The sequence below is a fragment of the Polyodon spathula genome, chromosome 17 (assembly GCF_017654505.1).
Source record: "Polyodon spathula isolate WHYD16114869_AA chromosome 17, ASM1765450v1, whole genome shotgun sequence".
Classification (NCBI taxonomy): Eukaryota; Metazoa; Chordata; class Actinopteri; order Acipenseriformes; family Polyodontidae; genus Polyodon; species Polyodon spathula.
In genome coordinates this window covers 8253869-8270971 of record NC_054550.1, presented here as the reverse complement: position 1 = coordinate 8270971, position 17103 = coordinate 8253869, and the positions used below count along the sequence as shown (strand labels likewise).

The following is a 17103-nucleotide window of genomic DNA, read 5'->3' as shown; positions in this document are numbered from 1 at the left end:
ATTATTTGACATGTCACGACTCATTAAAAGTGAACAAAAATCATTGGTAAAATAGCCCCAGACAATGAGAAAGATGATGTCATAGATGGCTTGTCAAATATACAGTAGCGAGGAGCTTTGCAGCAATCTCCAGGGCATTTCTAACAGGACACTGGGTATTCTTTCTACTTTAATTTGCAGATACGTCTGCCCGGGCTCTGGGCTCTCAAGTAGATTGTATTGGTGCTTCATTTTGCTGTGTTGGTTACCTTGGAAACCATGCACTGTTAACCCTTACTATGATGTCTTGCACTGTAAGGCTGTTTTTGTTAATGCAAGACCCATGTTTTTCATTAAGGAAAAAGTATACAGCATGTGCAGAGTTCAGAGGTTCATGGATTTTATAAAAAATATACAGGAGTTTAACCCTCCTGTCAAGGAACATATACAATAAAACACCACAGTATCATGTGTGGTACTAACTTATATGAGTCATAAGAAAAGGACATTCACACAAACATGCAGATCCTTAATTGGGATCAAAACAATTACAAGTGGCCCAAAAACAATTTGCAGAGATCATTTTCAAAACATTTAAAAGAGAGATGTACTCCTTCTGTCATGGTTAAGAGTGGAGCCGATACGCAAAGGACGTTTTACCTAAACGTGCCAACCCTTGTAATGACCAGGTTGGCAGGATCACAGGAACGCAGATTATAGTTGGTATCATACCTGTTAACTAGAGAACTTAAATAACAAGGCACCACGGCTTAAGAGGAGCCTGGCTGTTTTTCCACTGCAGAGCCTGAGCTGTGCCACTGATATCGCACGCAATGAACATGTCAAGTCGCATGTAGGTGAAGTGGAATTAATACCCGCTGTATTTGAGTTGAGAATGCTGGATCCACAGGTTATGGTTGTTTTTGTTTGTTCTTGATCATCATATATTATTAAATACAACTGAAATGGTCCGACTCGCCGCACGCCCTGTTGTTTGTCTTCCTCAAGTGTACTGACTGACAATGAGAATCATTAAATAACCCTGCCCTGGTCCTGCTCGGCTCTGAGCCAGATTCAGATGTGTTGTGAGGCCAGAGTTTTACGGTTTGGTTCTTGCTCGGTTTGACAATTAGCCATTTGTATAGTGAGGGCCTGGGGCTGTCACAGCTCGGATGTGCCAGTGGAAGGGGTATATGAGTGGCCCCTCTTAGAACAATACTAGAGGGCAGGGCTTCCCAAACCTGGTCCTGGGGACCCCATGTGTCTTCTGGTTTTCAATCCAACTGTGCTCTCAATTACTTAACTAAACCCTTAATTGAACTAATAATTTGCTTAATTTAGACCTTTTTAATTGTTCTCAGCTCATAACAAGTTGCAGAGTTTAAGTTACTTATAAATGTTATAGCAAACTTGAAATCTCCAACTGTTTAAGAGCTGAAAACAAGTACAAAAGTCTAACGTAAGCACATTTTTTTTCGGTTAAGGGTTTAGTTAAGTAATTGAGAGCTCAGCTGGAGTGAAAACTGAAGACACATGGGTTCCCCAGGACCAGGGTTGGGAATTCCTGCTGTATGGTGTAGCTTACAGTTATTGCTTCTGAATGCTGCTCAGGTGCTATGGAGTCAGTCTCCTTTATAGTATGTGCACCAAAATGAATCACAAGCATTAAAGAAGAACTATTATTAACCCTTTATCAGTTTAAGGGACATAATTATGTGGAAATGATTTTCCTCAGACAGCAGAGCTGACACACTTAATATGTGCTTCTGGAGAAGCAGCTATTGTACTGTACTCACTAATTACAGCAAGCCTGTCATCACAGTCTTGCACAAATCTATATTAATGAGTTTTTGTTGATAATGCTGTGATTGTATGTTTCAGGCAAACAGAATTATGTTTTGTCATCTTGTGAATCAGAGGCGCTTTGGACTGTATATAACCTGAGCCAGCCCCCATGGAGTGTAAAGCAATGTATTCTCTTTCATTGTCTTTGTTGTGTTTCCTTGTATTTTCTGTGCAGCATGTACATGTATATAATACACTGTAGCTTTGAATGCCTACTTTGTTTTCTGATCTATCTTTCCATGTCCCAGTTCGTATCACTGTATATGGAATACATCTGTTTCTGGTGGCGCTGCAGTATGTATGTTTGTCATTTGCAGGTGATTATGCAGTACCAGTGCAAGTTAAATTATTTATGGTATCATCTGATTAAATACAAATTAATTAGGAGAATGTCAAGAATCATAAATGAAAAGAATTTATGTGTTTCAGGTTATAATTCAGGTAGTAAGAGAACCTTATTATTACATTATAACACTACATACATATTCTAGTCATAACCCCATTACTTACATATTCTAGTTACTTACAACACGGCTGTGTTATCTACCCTTTTAAAATTCCAAAGGTTTATAAATTGTAACAAAAACTGTTTTTATCTCTGATCATCTTTTCAAATGCAGTAGTTGTATAAATAAATGCAATAGTTGTGTAAATAATTGTTTTCGCAGCATTTTGTTAAAACCTTTTAGCATGTCTGCTGCAATTATAATTTTGATTACCTTTAATTGGGAACTTGATGTTTTTTTTTTACAACAATAATAAAGAAACCTTTTTCTTTCATCTGTCTTCAGCTCATGAACAGTAGGAGGCTGTGAAAGTCGAGACGAGGAACACAGTATTTTGCAGGTAAATTTACTTTTCTTTATTTTGGTAATTCTGAATGAAAGTTATTTAAAGGTACAGTACAGTTTGGCTGAATTGCCGACAGCATTCTGAACCTGCTCACCATGGAAACAGACACCTACAGTATCTCTCACAGCTTTTTTAATCACTGATGTTCAGCAATACCTTTGTCTATAATGTTTTAAATTACAAACATTTTTGCAGATCTGCCCATCATTGCTGAAACTCACTTGTAATGGGGAGATGCATATTTTACTTATTACAGAATGCATGTCTAGGATCATTAAAGTGATCATCCTAAGTAGCACAGCCCATCTACACCAAAGCATATACTTGTGTGTGAGTTTCCAGACCCTGTCTTTTAGTAAAAAATAAAAGTCACTATGTCTTCACTGCAGGACAGCCTAACTCCTTTCCCTGCAAGCATATGTACCAGTTTTAGATTAGGAAGTAGCTGATCTGGTTCTTGACAGCTCATGTCTTCTGTATTGGACAAGACTTGGGGCTTGATGTTTGTCATTCAGTTGCAAGCCTGTTAGAATCTTGTTTTAAAGGTTTCACTCAGGAATGGAGGGGTTGAAATGGCAAGAGCTTTTGCAGGACAGACAAGAGTTGATCAGAATGAAAGTCGATATACATAGATTAGTAAAGAGTACAGTAGAAGGATCAAAGTCACTGGATTAGAACAAACTACTGGGAGGAACTGTCAGTCTGTATGTCACAAAAGTGGTAAGATATCTACAGTAGCCCTATTTGTAATGACATCCATGGCAGGGATGTGTGTGAAAATCAAGCTGGATTCAGAGAAAGAACAGAGCCCTTGACTAATTGCACTGAGAGTGTCGCCCCCTGACCTCTCTCCCACACGCACAAACAATCCTATCTCTAGTCCCTTTGAGGAACTGAACTCCAGTTTGCCAGCTGTCTATAGGCTGTGTCTCTCTGTCTTATATCTCTGATAATTTGATGGAACATGTTTTGGTGACTGACAGATGGCCACCATATTGCACACTTTGAAGGAATGTTGATATTAACCTCCCCCCCACCACACACACACCCCCCCCCCCCCCCCCCCCCCCCAAGGGGTCAATCCCCAAGATCCCCCTTCCCCACATGGGGTTTAGGGAAGGGGGCTTCTTTTGTTTGTTTTACTGTCCCAGGACAGCTTGCAAAAGGGGAAAGGTCACATTCTGGTGGACATTGACAGTGGAGTTTAGGTGTTTGAAGTATGGTAACTGATTTGAATAAAGTATATTGCTTCTTACTGAGTGTGAAATGTAATGGTCATGTTATTTAGTAAACTCATATGGGAGTTAATTGACAGAAACCAAACAAGAATACAAACATAAAAACAATAGTGTACAACAGTCTCTAAATAGTTATTCTGACTCATTCAAGCTGCGTAGTATCAACAGTTTCTGTTTCCAGCAACAACAAAAAAAGTACATATTTGGTTTCATATCAAAAAGCTTGTCTTTTTGTGTAAGAGTAGAGCTGTCATTGCAGAATTGAAGGGCTTCTGAGCTCAGCGTCTGGTGTTGAAACAGCCTTGTTGTGAGGAGCCTGAGTTCATAGAGCAGAATTGTACTATACAGGGGCTGGATGCAGGCTGACTCCAGGGCAGGTAAACAGTACTCAAGGTTAAGAAACAGAGCACCCTGAGGTAGACTCTGGTCCCATAGCCCCCAATAGCTAGTCCCAGTCAAACTACTACAGTAGTACAGTGCTGTGGAGCCCCAGGACTGCACAGTACTGTAGCTCCTATAGGGTTACACAATTGCAAACCGTTCTTTTAATAGCTTTTACATGTTTCAGATGGTTGTTCCCTTTTAAGCCCACATTTAAAATAGCAGCTTTGTTGTTTCCTGTAAAAAAGTTATGTGTTTAACAATTTGAAGGTAAAACAGAGTAGAAACTATGGGTTTAAGGAGAGCCTAATCTCACAAAACGATATGTATCACAATATGTAGGCAGCGATAGGATATGTATCATGATTCAGTACATGTGTTGTCCTGATTGGCTACTTGTACTGTATTATACATAATAAGATCAAATTCTACTGACTAGAATATGCCCCTTGAGATGTCCTAGGAGATTTCATTTGGTTAGACTATAAACATATTAAATCAGCACATTTAAGCAGAACTCTTACTTGACAAAATGGTTCAGTATCAAACTTGCTTGATAGATGTATAATATTGAGCAACACATTTTTCCAGTTTTTGGAGCTCTGTGTCCATTGGTGCCATAAATCTTAAAACCCGAATACTCACTTCTAGAATGTTAATGAAGAAGTACATGTGTGTGATTGAAAGGGTTTGGATTCACTGTGATATGATGGAACATTGTGTTATGTGGTATGTCTGGTACTGGATGTGATGCCCTGCTTTTCCCAGGGGCCCACTTCTAAAGGAGATACTGAACCTACCTGGGTTTTAACCTGCTGAACGCAAAGTCAATATTTATTTAATTTGCACTCTGGGATAATTCCCTTGAGTTTAACTTTAATCAAGTTTACAAGGCTTTTGCACTGAAGGGATGTGCCTTGAAATGGATTAGCTTGTGAAGTATTGATTTCTTTATTTTTCCACTTTGATGTGATGAACTATAACTACAATATGACCACATGAGAGGAATGGAATGGGCAATGGAAGACTGGTATTAACAACACAAACATTTAATGCTATAGTAAGTTGATAATACACTATAATAGTTACAAAGATATTTGGGCCATATTTTCAGAGAAATTGCAGTACAGGCCTTTAACTCCTATTTTTTTTAAATATGAAAATTCCACAGTAAAAAAGAAAACTACTTGAGTGTGTTTAAAAGACCTTCAGTTACACGACTTAGATAGTCGGTACTAGTTTTGTAAAGTCAGTAGGTGTTGTTTTTTTCCTTATTAAAGAACAGGAGTTCATTAAAGGTAGAATGCTTTGAAAATATGGCCCATAATTGGGTTTTGTATTCCACTCAAGTGATTTTTGTAGAAATAAATTGACCAGTGTATATTGTAAAATCCTTTGGGATATTATTATACTGTCAGTACATCATCCTACTGTACGTGATCCCTCAAACAGTTTCACTGTGGGCTTTGTCCTATAAAGGTCAATAGCATGGATGCTCTCTTAATATTAAGACTGTATGTCACAGAATGATTGGTATGTAATTAACTGGACAGCAATGTCTCTTAAGGGTGCTATTAGTGTTGGAGGTTGTTTTATTTCAATCTTATTGTCTGCGGTGTTGACCTTTCTATCACAGTGTGTTTCCATGAGTCAGTGCCTGTGCTATATGGAGGATCAGAACAAATCCCAGTTTCACTCCCCAGCACAGAAAATGTTTGTGCAGTGCAGGGATTCAGTCAAATTCACAGTGTTGCAAACAAGAAGGTGATCGATTGGGGAAAACCCTATTCCTTAGCAACTCTTCCAGAACGATTTTCAAGGCACAACACATTGTATGAGATATTGTTACTGTAGTGGTAGTATTGTACCAATGTGGTCTGCTGAGGGTTCTTCTAGGGTTCAGCATTGGTAATTCATTTGATTTATTTATTTATTTTACTTTTTTGTAAGGTGGTGTAACATCTATATCAGCTGCTTAATTATTGATATGTCACCATCTTAAATGTGTTAATTTGGGTTTTGCAGGCTAGAAAGGTTCAGAACTGTCGACGATGTGCCAGCCACTTTCAGAATTTGTATTGTTCTTGCAGTGTGTCCTTGTTACCTTCGGGGTGAGTGTAACCTCTCCAGAAAATCAGCTAAACAGACTGCTTACACCACCTGTTAGTCCAATTACTTGACGCTGTATTGTGATTTAACACCAGGCTTCCAGCAGTGAAAGGCAGGAGCGTCAAACCACTGAGCCATCGTCATCAGCAAAAGCCCTGCCAAGCACTATGAATGACCTCTCGTTACAGAACATCAAACTCGGGCAGTAATCATATTCCCATGACTTCCTGCAGATGTTTAAACAATCAGATGCCCACTCTAAATTGATGGAAAACATGGTTGGCACTATCAGCTGCACAGTATGACTTTTTTCTATTATTATTTTTACTGTTACTACACTGTAAAACCACTAGACCAATGAACACACATGCACATTCTTTGAATTTGTGATTGACAGTGTTATGGCAGATTTTTCTATTTCTTTGTCCACCCTTGTAAGCTCTTGTCATGCAGTGATAAAGACAGACTGTTATTATGTGGAAAGACAGTTAATGAAAGGTAAAGGGGCCCTGTGGGGATTTGTATTATATGCTCATCTTCAATTAAAAACTCATAAGCCATTGTTAAGGCTATGCTTGCTCTAATTAAATCACTTCCTAGTTAGGAAAAAGCAGAAGAAATCTAACAGAGGCACTAGATGTCTGTTCTACATTATCAGACCCAGTGGACAGAGATGTCTGATAGATGGGATACAGTATCAGGGATGTTGCCTTTCATGGTAAGCGAAAGCAGGCTGGCACAGTGAAGGTCACAAGCAGACTGACGGGATACTGGTGCTGGGGACAAACATGGGGTTTCCATGTTCGATTATTCATTCAAAATTTAAACGGATAGTCAACTATTCCTTAATTTTGAATCAGATGGAAAACAAAAGTATAGATCATTCCAAATTACAGTTAAAAACCAAAAAAATCTACTGGGAAAAAAATAGTCCTGGTGGTACCCCATCGAATTACCTATTAAAGAAAGGAGAGTAACATCTCTTAGTAACATTAATGTGTCATCTTGCTTTATTGAAACTGGGCGACATTATGAGTGACAGTTGAATATTTCCTCAGAAAGGTACACTCTGTCCAGCATGTCTTTTATATATTGAAGTAGATCCAGAGGAAGGACAAATGTGTCATTCCCAGACATGTATATTTAATGGGAAAAAAGGAATAAAATATGAATCAGAATTCCTTAGGTTGTATTGATTAGCATGCATTCTGTATATCTACAGTACACTGTGCAGCCTGTTCAACAGACCTGCCTATACAATTGACTACAGAGGCACATTTTTTGGAACCGTTGGGAAATAAAGGATAGCCATCATGAATTAATCTATTATAACAAAGAGCTGAATCCTGTATATGTCACATTACTGACTGTAGAGTATGTGAGACCCAGAGCAGTTGACTGTTTTTATATGGGTTTGAATAGGACGTGACAGTGGATACCAGAAAGGTCAGAGCATAAGACAGTAACTACAACCAGGTAATAAAGGCAGCTTATCATATACTGATAGGTCCTAATATGATTAGAAGCAACTGGTAGCTGATAATGGAAGATGACGGCTGCAGAGGACTGTCACAATCTGTAAGCACAATGTGCACACTCTGAATGCAGGAGCAAGCTGCACGAACAGAACACAATACTGAGAGTTATGTGGGGTAGTTTTAAGCGACTTCCATAATCAAGTATGCACTCTCCCTATATTCTCTGTGTTTTGCATGTCTAGTCCATTAGCTGGGAGCTGGGGTTTCTATGTAATGTAACTGGCATCAGAATATCGTTGGAAGCTACTTGCCACTGGAGAAATGCGAGCAAGGCCACGACCGTCTGGAAAGAAAGCCTTTGCCTCCGTGCGCTAATGAAAAGCTTCTTCATTAAACTAAATACCCCCCTAATGGGCTGCAATTACACAAAGTGCACTGTCCAATAGAGACTGCTTTTTATTACACATCAGCCTTTATTGACTTCATTAGAAGAAAGAGCGTTTCACTACAGCAGGAGACTTGGCTGCGGGAGCCTGTCTGCTTGCTGGCTAAACCCTGGTTATACTGTACATGTAAGTTCATACTGCTTAGGGCTGTCTGTTACCAGTTAAAATAAACACTGGACCAACCAGTCCAGTCCACATGGCAGCCAAACTCAATGCATGCTGCATTTAGAGGAATGTTGGAGCTAGCTGAAGGAATTAAAAAATGTCAATTATGCAAAAATCTAGTGCATACACAGGCAATTATTTGACCTTTTTTAAGAGCTGGATTCTTAAACACTGTACAAGAGGTCAGCAGTTATAGAGCTCTTAATCATCTCACACTGGCAGAGAATCTGTTCCACAGTTGCAACAGGGGCAGTGTGTATATGTGTGAGTGCTGTGCTCTAATTCCTGTGGTATACTGTTATATCTCTTCATGAGAGGCTAGCTGTGGTATCTCTATTTCCCTTCTGTAATTGTCCTGTTATTTTGGTCCTTGGAAGTGACTGTTTTTTATTTCCCTGCTGTTTGAACATACTCCCCATTCCCTAACCATAAAATCACAGGCTGCTTAAACAGGGCTTTTTTAGATCAAGGAAGGCCCAAAAAAAAACTACAGTTAATGTTGTGTGCTGTGCAGTCTTACGATACTGTAGGCTGGAGTGTGTTGGTGTGTTGTGTCTTCTTCAAAGACTTCCATTTCCTTTTTAAATTCAGTGAAGAGAGAAAGTCATGGGCAGTGCAAACACTTAATTATCAAGCCACCAAAGGGACTGAATACCAGTGGCTGCTTATTCAAGGTTACCCCGTCAGTCACTGTTTATTACTGTTTTGATTGAATAACAATGTGTCTCCTCAATAAGGTAATGGAATTCTTATCAAGGTTACTCCAGCCTGGCCCCATGCAGTTCTTTCAAACTCTGTAAATTTTGTTACAGGATTTAGCCAGCACTGCCTTTTTAGATTCAGTTCCCAATTCCCATTCCCTTTTAATTAATTCCAACACAGCAAAATTGCAATTAGTAGTATTCTATTAAATTAGCTTCTCACAGTGGCAACACATTACTTCAGTTGAAGTCACTGTTAGTCAATTAAGTCGGCTTTGTCACATAACATAATATATACATTAATATGCATTTAATTTTAATTGAAAGTCTGGTATAAGATAATTTTTTTAATTCACTATATTAAATAATGACGCATTAAAGAGCCTGATACATTTTGCTTTTTAAATGAAAGTTTAATATAAGATATTATACACGCATGTTACGCTGAGCTCATCAATCGCACTTACAAATGCATTTCTCTTTATTTTTCGGTAGAGTGGAATGAGGGCCTTGTTTTTTGTTTGTGTCTTTTCTGAGCACCTCGAAGCGCTGTGTGCCTGCATTGTGCTGCTCTCCTTCAGGACGCCACTCTAATCAGATGCAAATCTGGAGGAGCTTCTGGCTCATCAGACATTTTAAACAGCTCAATGAACTGTGTGTTCCCTGGTGTATTCACAGCAGCTTGCAGGAGCTGACAGAAGAGCAAGGCCATGGAGGGGGACTGTCTAAGCTGCGTAAAGTACCTCATGTTCATTTTCAACTTCTTGATCTTTGTAAGTAACTTTCTTGCAATATTACTGTTTTTATTTATTTATTTTTTTGATCGTTAACAAAAGAGCAATAAGAATCTTACAGAATGTTATTACTTTTAGGTAAGTGGGTTTAGGGGACTAATTAAAATGTCTTTAACATCTAATAAATTCTATGACAAACGTTTCCACCTGAAGTCTTTCTCAATGTCTGTCTTGTCATTATATTAAATTATTTTAGTAAAATTTGTTGTGTTAGTCTCCTTTTTATGATACTTTTTAATTTTTTTTTTTTTTTTTTTTTTTTTTTATAAGACTGACCTAAAGTAAATCTCCCTAAAAGGCAGCCAGTTTAAAGCCCTGGCATTCTCTTTATCTGGGATTTGAGATTCTCTGGAAGTCATTTATTCATTTGTTATGCTTCTACCTCAAGCTCCTGGGCTGTTTAATGCCAAGGCCTTTCCATTCCTTTCTCTATCAGTTCTGTGGCTGTCGACAACCCCTCTCTCACAGTGGCCAGCATCCAGCATCTGATCTCAATCAGGGCACAGCACAATTTCCCAGTCCCACTGTGTGAGAGTGACAGAATGCTAATGTGACATTATAACAGTGTATGTTCATGAACTACAGTAGGACAAGGGTCTCATTTTTAATGTCAGAACCTCCAAAGCTTTCACAATCCACTGCATTTACAACTCTGGATATTTTGTACTGCTCTGATCAGTGTGTGAAGAATTGCAGTGTTGCTAAACTGTTGATTATTTGAGACCATCTTCCTGTGAACAGCTTCAACACCATCTTCTTTCAGGCAATTTATAGTTGAAATAAAAAAGTCACATTTAAAACTATTATTTTCGGAATGTCAAAGAGTGGAAAAAATGGCAGCTAAAACTAAAAACAAACGACGTCTTTTTGTAATGCAATCTCAGTTTGTCTGAGATTTATATATAGGGCCTGTTTTGTTGTTAATGTTAAATTCATATTATTAAAACAAAAGCTTTGAAAACCACAATAAATGTCCACGAATAAAAAGGCAAGTTTTTGGAGTTCAGCTATAAATATGGATACCTGCATGTGAAAGTTAATCCTCTGTGATTTAGATTTTTTTTTTGTCTTAAACTAATGTCAAATTAATTGTGAAGTGAAGTAACAAATTAAAATACAATTTTGAGACAAGTTAATCAGAAACTTCAGGAGTCAGGATAATGTGACATGTGGCTCTCCATACAGCATCTAATGTTATATCCCAGCACTTATCAAGCAGCTGAAGTATGTCAGGTCAGCAGTGATCCTGTTATCTAGCTCTCCACTGACCTCTAGTGGCCGTTTGTTTTGCAGCTGGGGGGCGCCTGTCTGCTGGGAGTGGGGATCTGGGTGCTGGTGGATCCTGCAGGGTTCCAGGAGATTGTGGCAGCCAACCCTCTCCTCTTCACCGGGGCTTACATCATCCTGGCCATGGGAGCCATGCTGTTCTTGCTGGGTTTCCTGGGCTGCTGTGGGGCCATCCGCGAGAACAAGTGTCTGCTGCTCTTTGTGAGTGTAACCCTTTAACATTGTGATGCCTGCAGTGTGTCCCTCTGTGTCTAATACTGCTCAGTCCCGATAAAAACACTTGCATGCCATTCTGAATCTGTACGAAAGGCAGTTCTCCCTTTTTATTTCACGATTTGATAATTCACTAATTCTGTTAGACCATGCTGACAGTACATCATACAGGTATTCTACTTTCCTGTGTAAGAGCCCTTTTACTATTTCACTTTTTTCAATATTTCACATATTTGTATGTCAAGGTACATATTAAGGATGACACATGTGCATCGAATGCTTCTTTGTATAGTATTCATGCTGATCATGTGATCAAGCTTATTGTATAAAAGTATTTGCACATGTCATAATGCAATAAGGGTAACACATTGTTTTTAGTACTGAAAGGGAAGATGTACTTTCAAGGGCTAAAGACTTACTAACTGACTCCAGCGCATTTTTTTACTAAGTGGGTGGAAAACTTCTGAATGTTTCCAAACCCCAACGTCCTGTTTTAATCATGTTTTCTGAGCACGCTGTTTCACTGCCACATCTGTCTTGCCTCCATGCTTAAATATGTCCATTAATTTATGTGTCATTTGACCAGTGTTCAGAGTGCTGCAACAGGAGTCTGTGTACTGAAATAGAATATCTATTTGTGGACATGCATGTATGAAAGTGTGCAGTATCTCATAAGCTATGTCATTTCAAACATATTTTTCATGTTTTATAGTTTTAGAATTTGTTCTAAACATTTACCCATGTGAAATATAGAGGTCAGCTGTGTTGTTCATCCAGTAAGGTGCGTACAGAGTAACTTCCATATACACATACATTTTCTACACGTGTATTCTCATCCAGATTAATGTTGTAGAACATCCTAAAAGGCAACTAATGGAGGACTTCTCAGGATGTTTTTTTAATTTCAAGCATTCCCAATATTTTAAAGTTAAAATGCTTTTGCCATAACCATTTAGGAAATTAATGCCTAGTTTTATAACTTGTGTTGGTGTATTTTCTGGACAGCGTGTTGTATTGCGGTGTGTTAAGCTGAGTATGGTATCTTTTCTCTCTCTCTCTCTCTCTCTCTCTCTCTCTCTCTCTCTCTCTCTCTCTCTCTCTCTCTCTCTCTCCTCAGTTCTTCATGCTCATTCTGATCATTTTCCTAGCAGAGCTGGCAGCTGCAATCCTTGCCTTCATCTTCCGGGAGCATGTGAGTGTCCTATCTGCCTGTTTCACTAGTTTATACCATGAATAACTGTCAAAATAAATAATGATCATTAACATTTCAAACAGAAAAAAAGTTACTGTCCCAGATTGCATGGTTTTATATGGAAAATGAAGTCTCCTTGACTTGTTTTATCTATATGAGCTATATGAAACAGAACCACTGTTGACTACTATGAAGTGTATTTGGAATGTAGTTTACCAGTACAAATGGAATTGTAGCTACACCATAAATACAGTTTAATCATACTAAGTAATAACACAGTGTAACAGTTTTTTTTTTTTTGTATCTGGGTAGTAAGTGTTATTTCCTAATTGCTTATGCCTCAAAAGTATAGAAAATGGCTATTATTCCCCACAAACTTTGCTTTTGTGACCAGGACAGTGATATTTCAAAATATCACTATTTCCAATGGGAAAACGGGCAAATGTGTGTCTTTTCGTTCACATAAAGTCAGAAAAAAGCAATTAGGAAATAACACTTACTACCCAGGAACAAAAATTGTGTTACATAGTGTAGTTATTGTGCAGCTAAGGCATAATATACTGAATGTAAAATGCATATGTTGTTTAAACATTGGTCTGAGTTTAAGCACTTCTGAATTGTTTTTTACCATGAGGTTGACTTGCATGACAGTAAACAAATTGGGCTTTCAATGCATTTAGTGGTTTTATTAACAAAACTGAGATAACGTCACTTTGCTGTTGACCAGCCCATCTCGTTGTGTTCCAGCTGACGAGAGAGTATTTCACAAAGGAGCTGAAGGAGCACTATCAAGGCTACAACAACACAGACGTCTTCACAGCCACGTGGAACGCATTCATGAACACAGTGAGCCTCGTGGTCTTTCTTGCAGCACTGATTCAAATAAAAAAAAGAAAACAGCAAGCGTGAGGCTTGACCGTCAAAGAACAAAGCTTCACTCAGCGCATTTAAAACCCCAGTGTGGATTTCCTCTTTCTTCTTGTGCAGTTCGGTTGCTGTGGAGTGAACGACCCAGACGATTTTGAGGGAAGCTGGTTCAGGCTTCTCTACCCGGATGACCTGGTCCCAGAAGCATGCTGCAAGAGAGACACCCACACCAGAGGGGGCGCTTTCATCAGCAAGGAGGAGTGTCTCATGGGGAACATGCTGTTCCGCAACAACAAGGTAAAGAACAGCCCAAGTTAATCGCTGTGACACTTTCATAGAGGAGACGTTTTAATGGGGAGGGGGATTTCTGAAATGCCTTATTAATGTTTACAGTAGTACACTTGTCAAATTCAATGGCAATGATCAATGATTTATTAAGTATCATTACAGTAGTTTAGTCAAAGGTAAACTATGAATTAAGCTGAATTAACAACAATCACTCTCCCTCTCTCTCTCTCGCTCTCTCTTTCTAGGGATGTTACTCTGCTGTTGTGGACAATTTTGAGATGTACATATACATTTCTGGGGCCCTGACTATAGTGGTGCTGACTATTGAGGTAGGACATTTCAAATGTATTCTATTTTCAGCTATCTATATTGGACTTGGCTTGATACAAAGAGAAATATCCACACTCCCATGTTATGGGTGGCAGTGACACCTTGTGTCCATTTTAGGGACTGTTCAGTGTTGAATTCTTCTCCCTAAGTAGTTGTGGAGGGCAGTGGTGCCCCCTAGTAGAATATTCTGCTGTTTTCCCCTGTAGCTGTTCAGTTACAGTAGTATCAGTGAAGTTCAGTACTAGATTAGTTTTGTGCATAATCCAAACAACCTCATTTAAAAAGATATCTCTTGAGTGAAAGGGTTGAATCTGGTAAATAAGATACTGTTTTAAGAGCTGTGGGAGTGACAGATGTGGCGTACTCCCCCTCCCCACTGTTTACAACCCCCAAACTAAAGTTTGATCTTTTTTTTCTCCTCAGCTCTTTGCCATGGTGTTCGCAATGTGCTTATTCCGGGGGATCCAGTAGGTGGCGCTGTTTCAAAAAGACTTTTAAAAGGGGAAATCAAGAAATAGTAGATTCCTTGTAATGTAAAAAAATAAGAAGAAAACGTTTGTTGATTTTAATAAATTGAATGACCAAGAGGGTTGTACGTCAGGGCTGGAACTCTGAGGTGCCAAAAAAAGAGAAGAATGGCTAATTGGAAGAAAACGATTGAAGAGGCGGGTTGCATTGCACTGATGTTGGGGTGAAGAGGATTTGATTTGGAGGAGCAGATAAAGAGGTCTGCGGTGCTACAGCAAGACTTGTATCAACCATAGCCTCTTACAACAGGGCCACTTCATTCAAACCCAGTGTCTTATTCTGCTTATTAGACTAACTGAATAGTCTGTTAGTAGCAAAAACCTTAGCGTGTTCTTACCATTGCTCCCTCCTTATTGGAATAGTCATACTACACTATGTCTGAAGGAATGTTTCCTTGGAAGTTGGGGGGGGGGGGGGGGGGGGGACGATGTTTGCTGTTATTTTCTCAATTTAATTTTGGTTTGTGAACATTTGTTAAATAAAGATGTGTGCTTTTTCCCCCCTCTCCCCTCCATTAATCTGTCGCTTTGACCTTGATCAGGCAACATGGCAAAGCATTTCCCTGTCAGTTTTATCTTGGTAAAAGTGCATACCTTAAATACTCAGGCTATACATACTGTAAGATATGCAGGTCATTTCACAGCCTTTCAGAATCAGGGATATTGGGGGAAAATGTAACTTTACAAAGTTTGCCCTCCTCCCTCCTGTATATCTTCTTTTCTACAATGAAAACATATGTATGAATATATTAATATTGAATGCTTGATTGTGCCATTTTAAATATATATTTCCCTTTTGTGTGTACAACTTTGTAAAATTGTTAAAAAAATGGCTGGTAACCATTTCCCATGTATAGCCTACCATTTACCCATTGCTCAATTTTTTAAGCCACTTACTCATGTTTTGATAATAACTGAATATTTAACTTGAATTATCTCAGTCAAAAGCAGGGTTGTGCCAGAGTAGCCTGTATATACAGGGAGGTTTCCCCATGTCAGTAGGCCACATGATGTTGTTATGGCATAGCAATGACACAATGAAGGGTAGCAATATCCTTGGATTACTGCAACCACTGGTCATGTGACAGCTTGACATTATTAAGACATTAGATACCGAATGGAGCATTCCTAGATAAGTGCACATATCACCTCTTCATGGTTGGTCTCTTTCAATACATTTTTTTTTCCATTGCAGCACTGCAACGTGTCCAACTTACTTTAAAATGACTAGTGATATCTGTTTCCTATTGACTGAGCTTCAATGTACAAAGCTAGATTGTGATTTCGATACCATGCTTGTACACTGCAGATGACCCTGCAACCCGGTAATAAAGAGGTTGACTCAATATTCATTAGAAGTTTCGTGGTTGGTTTTACAAATCTCATCATCATTAATATTGAAGTTTTGGTCCAGGTCTGTGAAACCAGCTATAACACTTTACCCAAATCCCAAATGAAGTCACTTCCCCCCCCTGCACAGAGCCTTGTAAATACTAAAGCCAGCCATGTCTGCATGTTATTATCCTGTATTTAGTAACTTTAGGATGTCGCTTGCTATTTGTGACAGATATACACATATCAAAATGGAGCAGCCAAGCACTTAAGCTATACTGCATTTCATTGCTGTTCCTGACTGCATTTAGACAGTGTTTATGTTCATATACAAGAAATTCAAATGTGTTTAAAACAATAAAACCTGATTTCTAAAAATGATGTGTGTGCTGTCTCCTGTTTATCTAATGTATCCATATAGCTCTATCTGGCTACGCTGCCTGGCTGCTTTATTAGAAATCCTTCCTCACACTTGGTCTTGCACCTCCTTATGGCATGAGATGCACACAAAGCTGCTGTGTTGCTTTAGTCTAAATAGTGGCATCTAATAAATAAACATTATTTAAAGTAAAAACGGAGGCTTTTTTATATATAAATTTTGATTATGTGTTTATAAACATACCACTTGTTTTACAAGAATAAAAGAACTCATAACTATATGAATCTTTTTCTTGGAGAAGGTCAGTATTGAACCCAGTACTTACTGCTCCACAACCACCTCCCTTACAACTATAATTAAAAACATCACTTTCTGTTGTTATTTCACCCAAAAATGTGTTAAAACTAACAAGAAAGTGACATCACCAGGGTGTGTACAAGCCTGAAACCCACTGATTATCTAAACCATCCAGAAGCATTTCATGCAGTTTGCAGTGTGTGAGAGAGGATGGTGGTTGTCTGCTAGGTCTCGAGGCTGACCTATTGACAGGAGACCTAGAGGATTCACCAGAAAATGTTAGTCTTTTGTAGTGAATACCTACTTTTGTTTTCTCTTTACTAGCTTGTGGACTTTGTTTAGGTAGCTGTACACTTCAGTTTTAGGCTTCTAAGCAGTCTCTGAATCTTAGTGTTTGTGGAAA

The 17103-nt window shown here is 38.7% G+C and overlaps 1 protein-coding gene across 3 annotated transcripts in view; it reads left to right on the top strand.

The window, feature by feature from the left end:
* LOC121330284 (tetraspanin-18-like) overlaps nt 1–16402 on the top strand; it is a 45007-nt gene extending 28605 nt beyond the window's left edge. For 2 of the 3 annotated variants that reach the window (XM_041276679.1, XM_041276676.1), the window contains exons 2-9: nt 2616–2670; nt 9873–9967; nt 11282–11476; nt 12606–12680; nt 13428–13526; nt 13668–13844; nt 14081–14164; nt 14589–16402. In XM_041276679.1, the coding sequence (XP_041132613.1) occupies nt 9905–9967; nt 11282–11476; nt 12606–12680; nt 13428–13526; nt 13668–13844; nt 14081–14164; nt 14589–14636 (741 nt within the window). In that variant the 5' untranslated portion in view covers nt 2616–2670; nt 9873–9904 and the 3' untranslated portion in view covers nt 14637–16402. Of the gene's footprint in view, nt 1–2072; nt 2142–2615; nt 2671–9872; nt 9968–11281; nt 11477–12605; nt 12681–13427; nt 13527–13667; nt 13845–14080; nt 14165–14588 lie in introns of all 3 variants that reach the window. The other variant, XM_041276677.1, reaches the window with a different exon arrangement.
* The last annotated feature ends 701 nt before the right edge of the window (nt 16403–17103 follow it).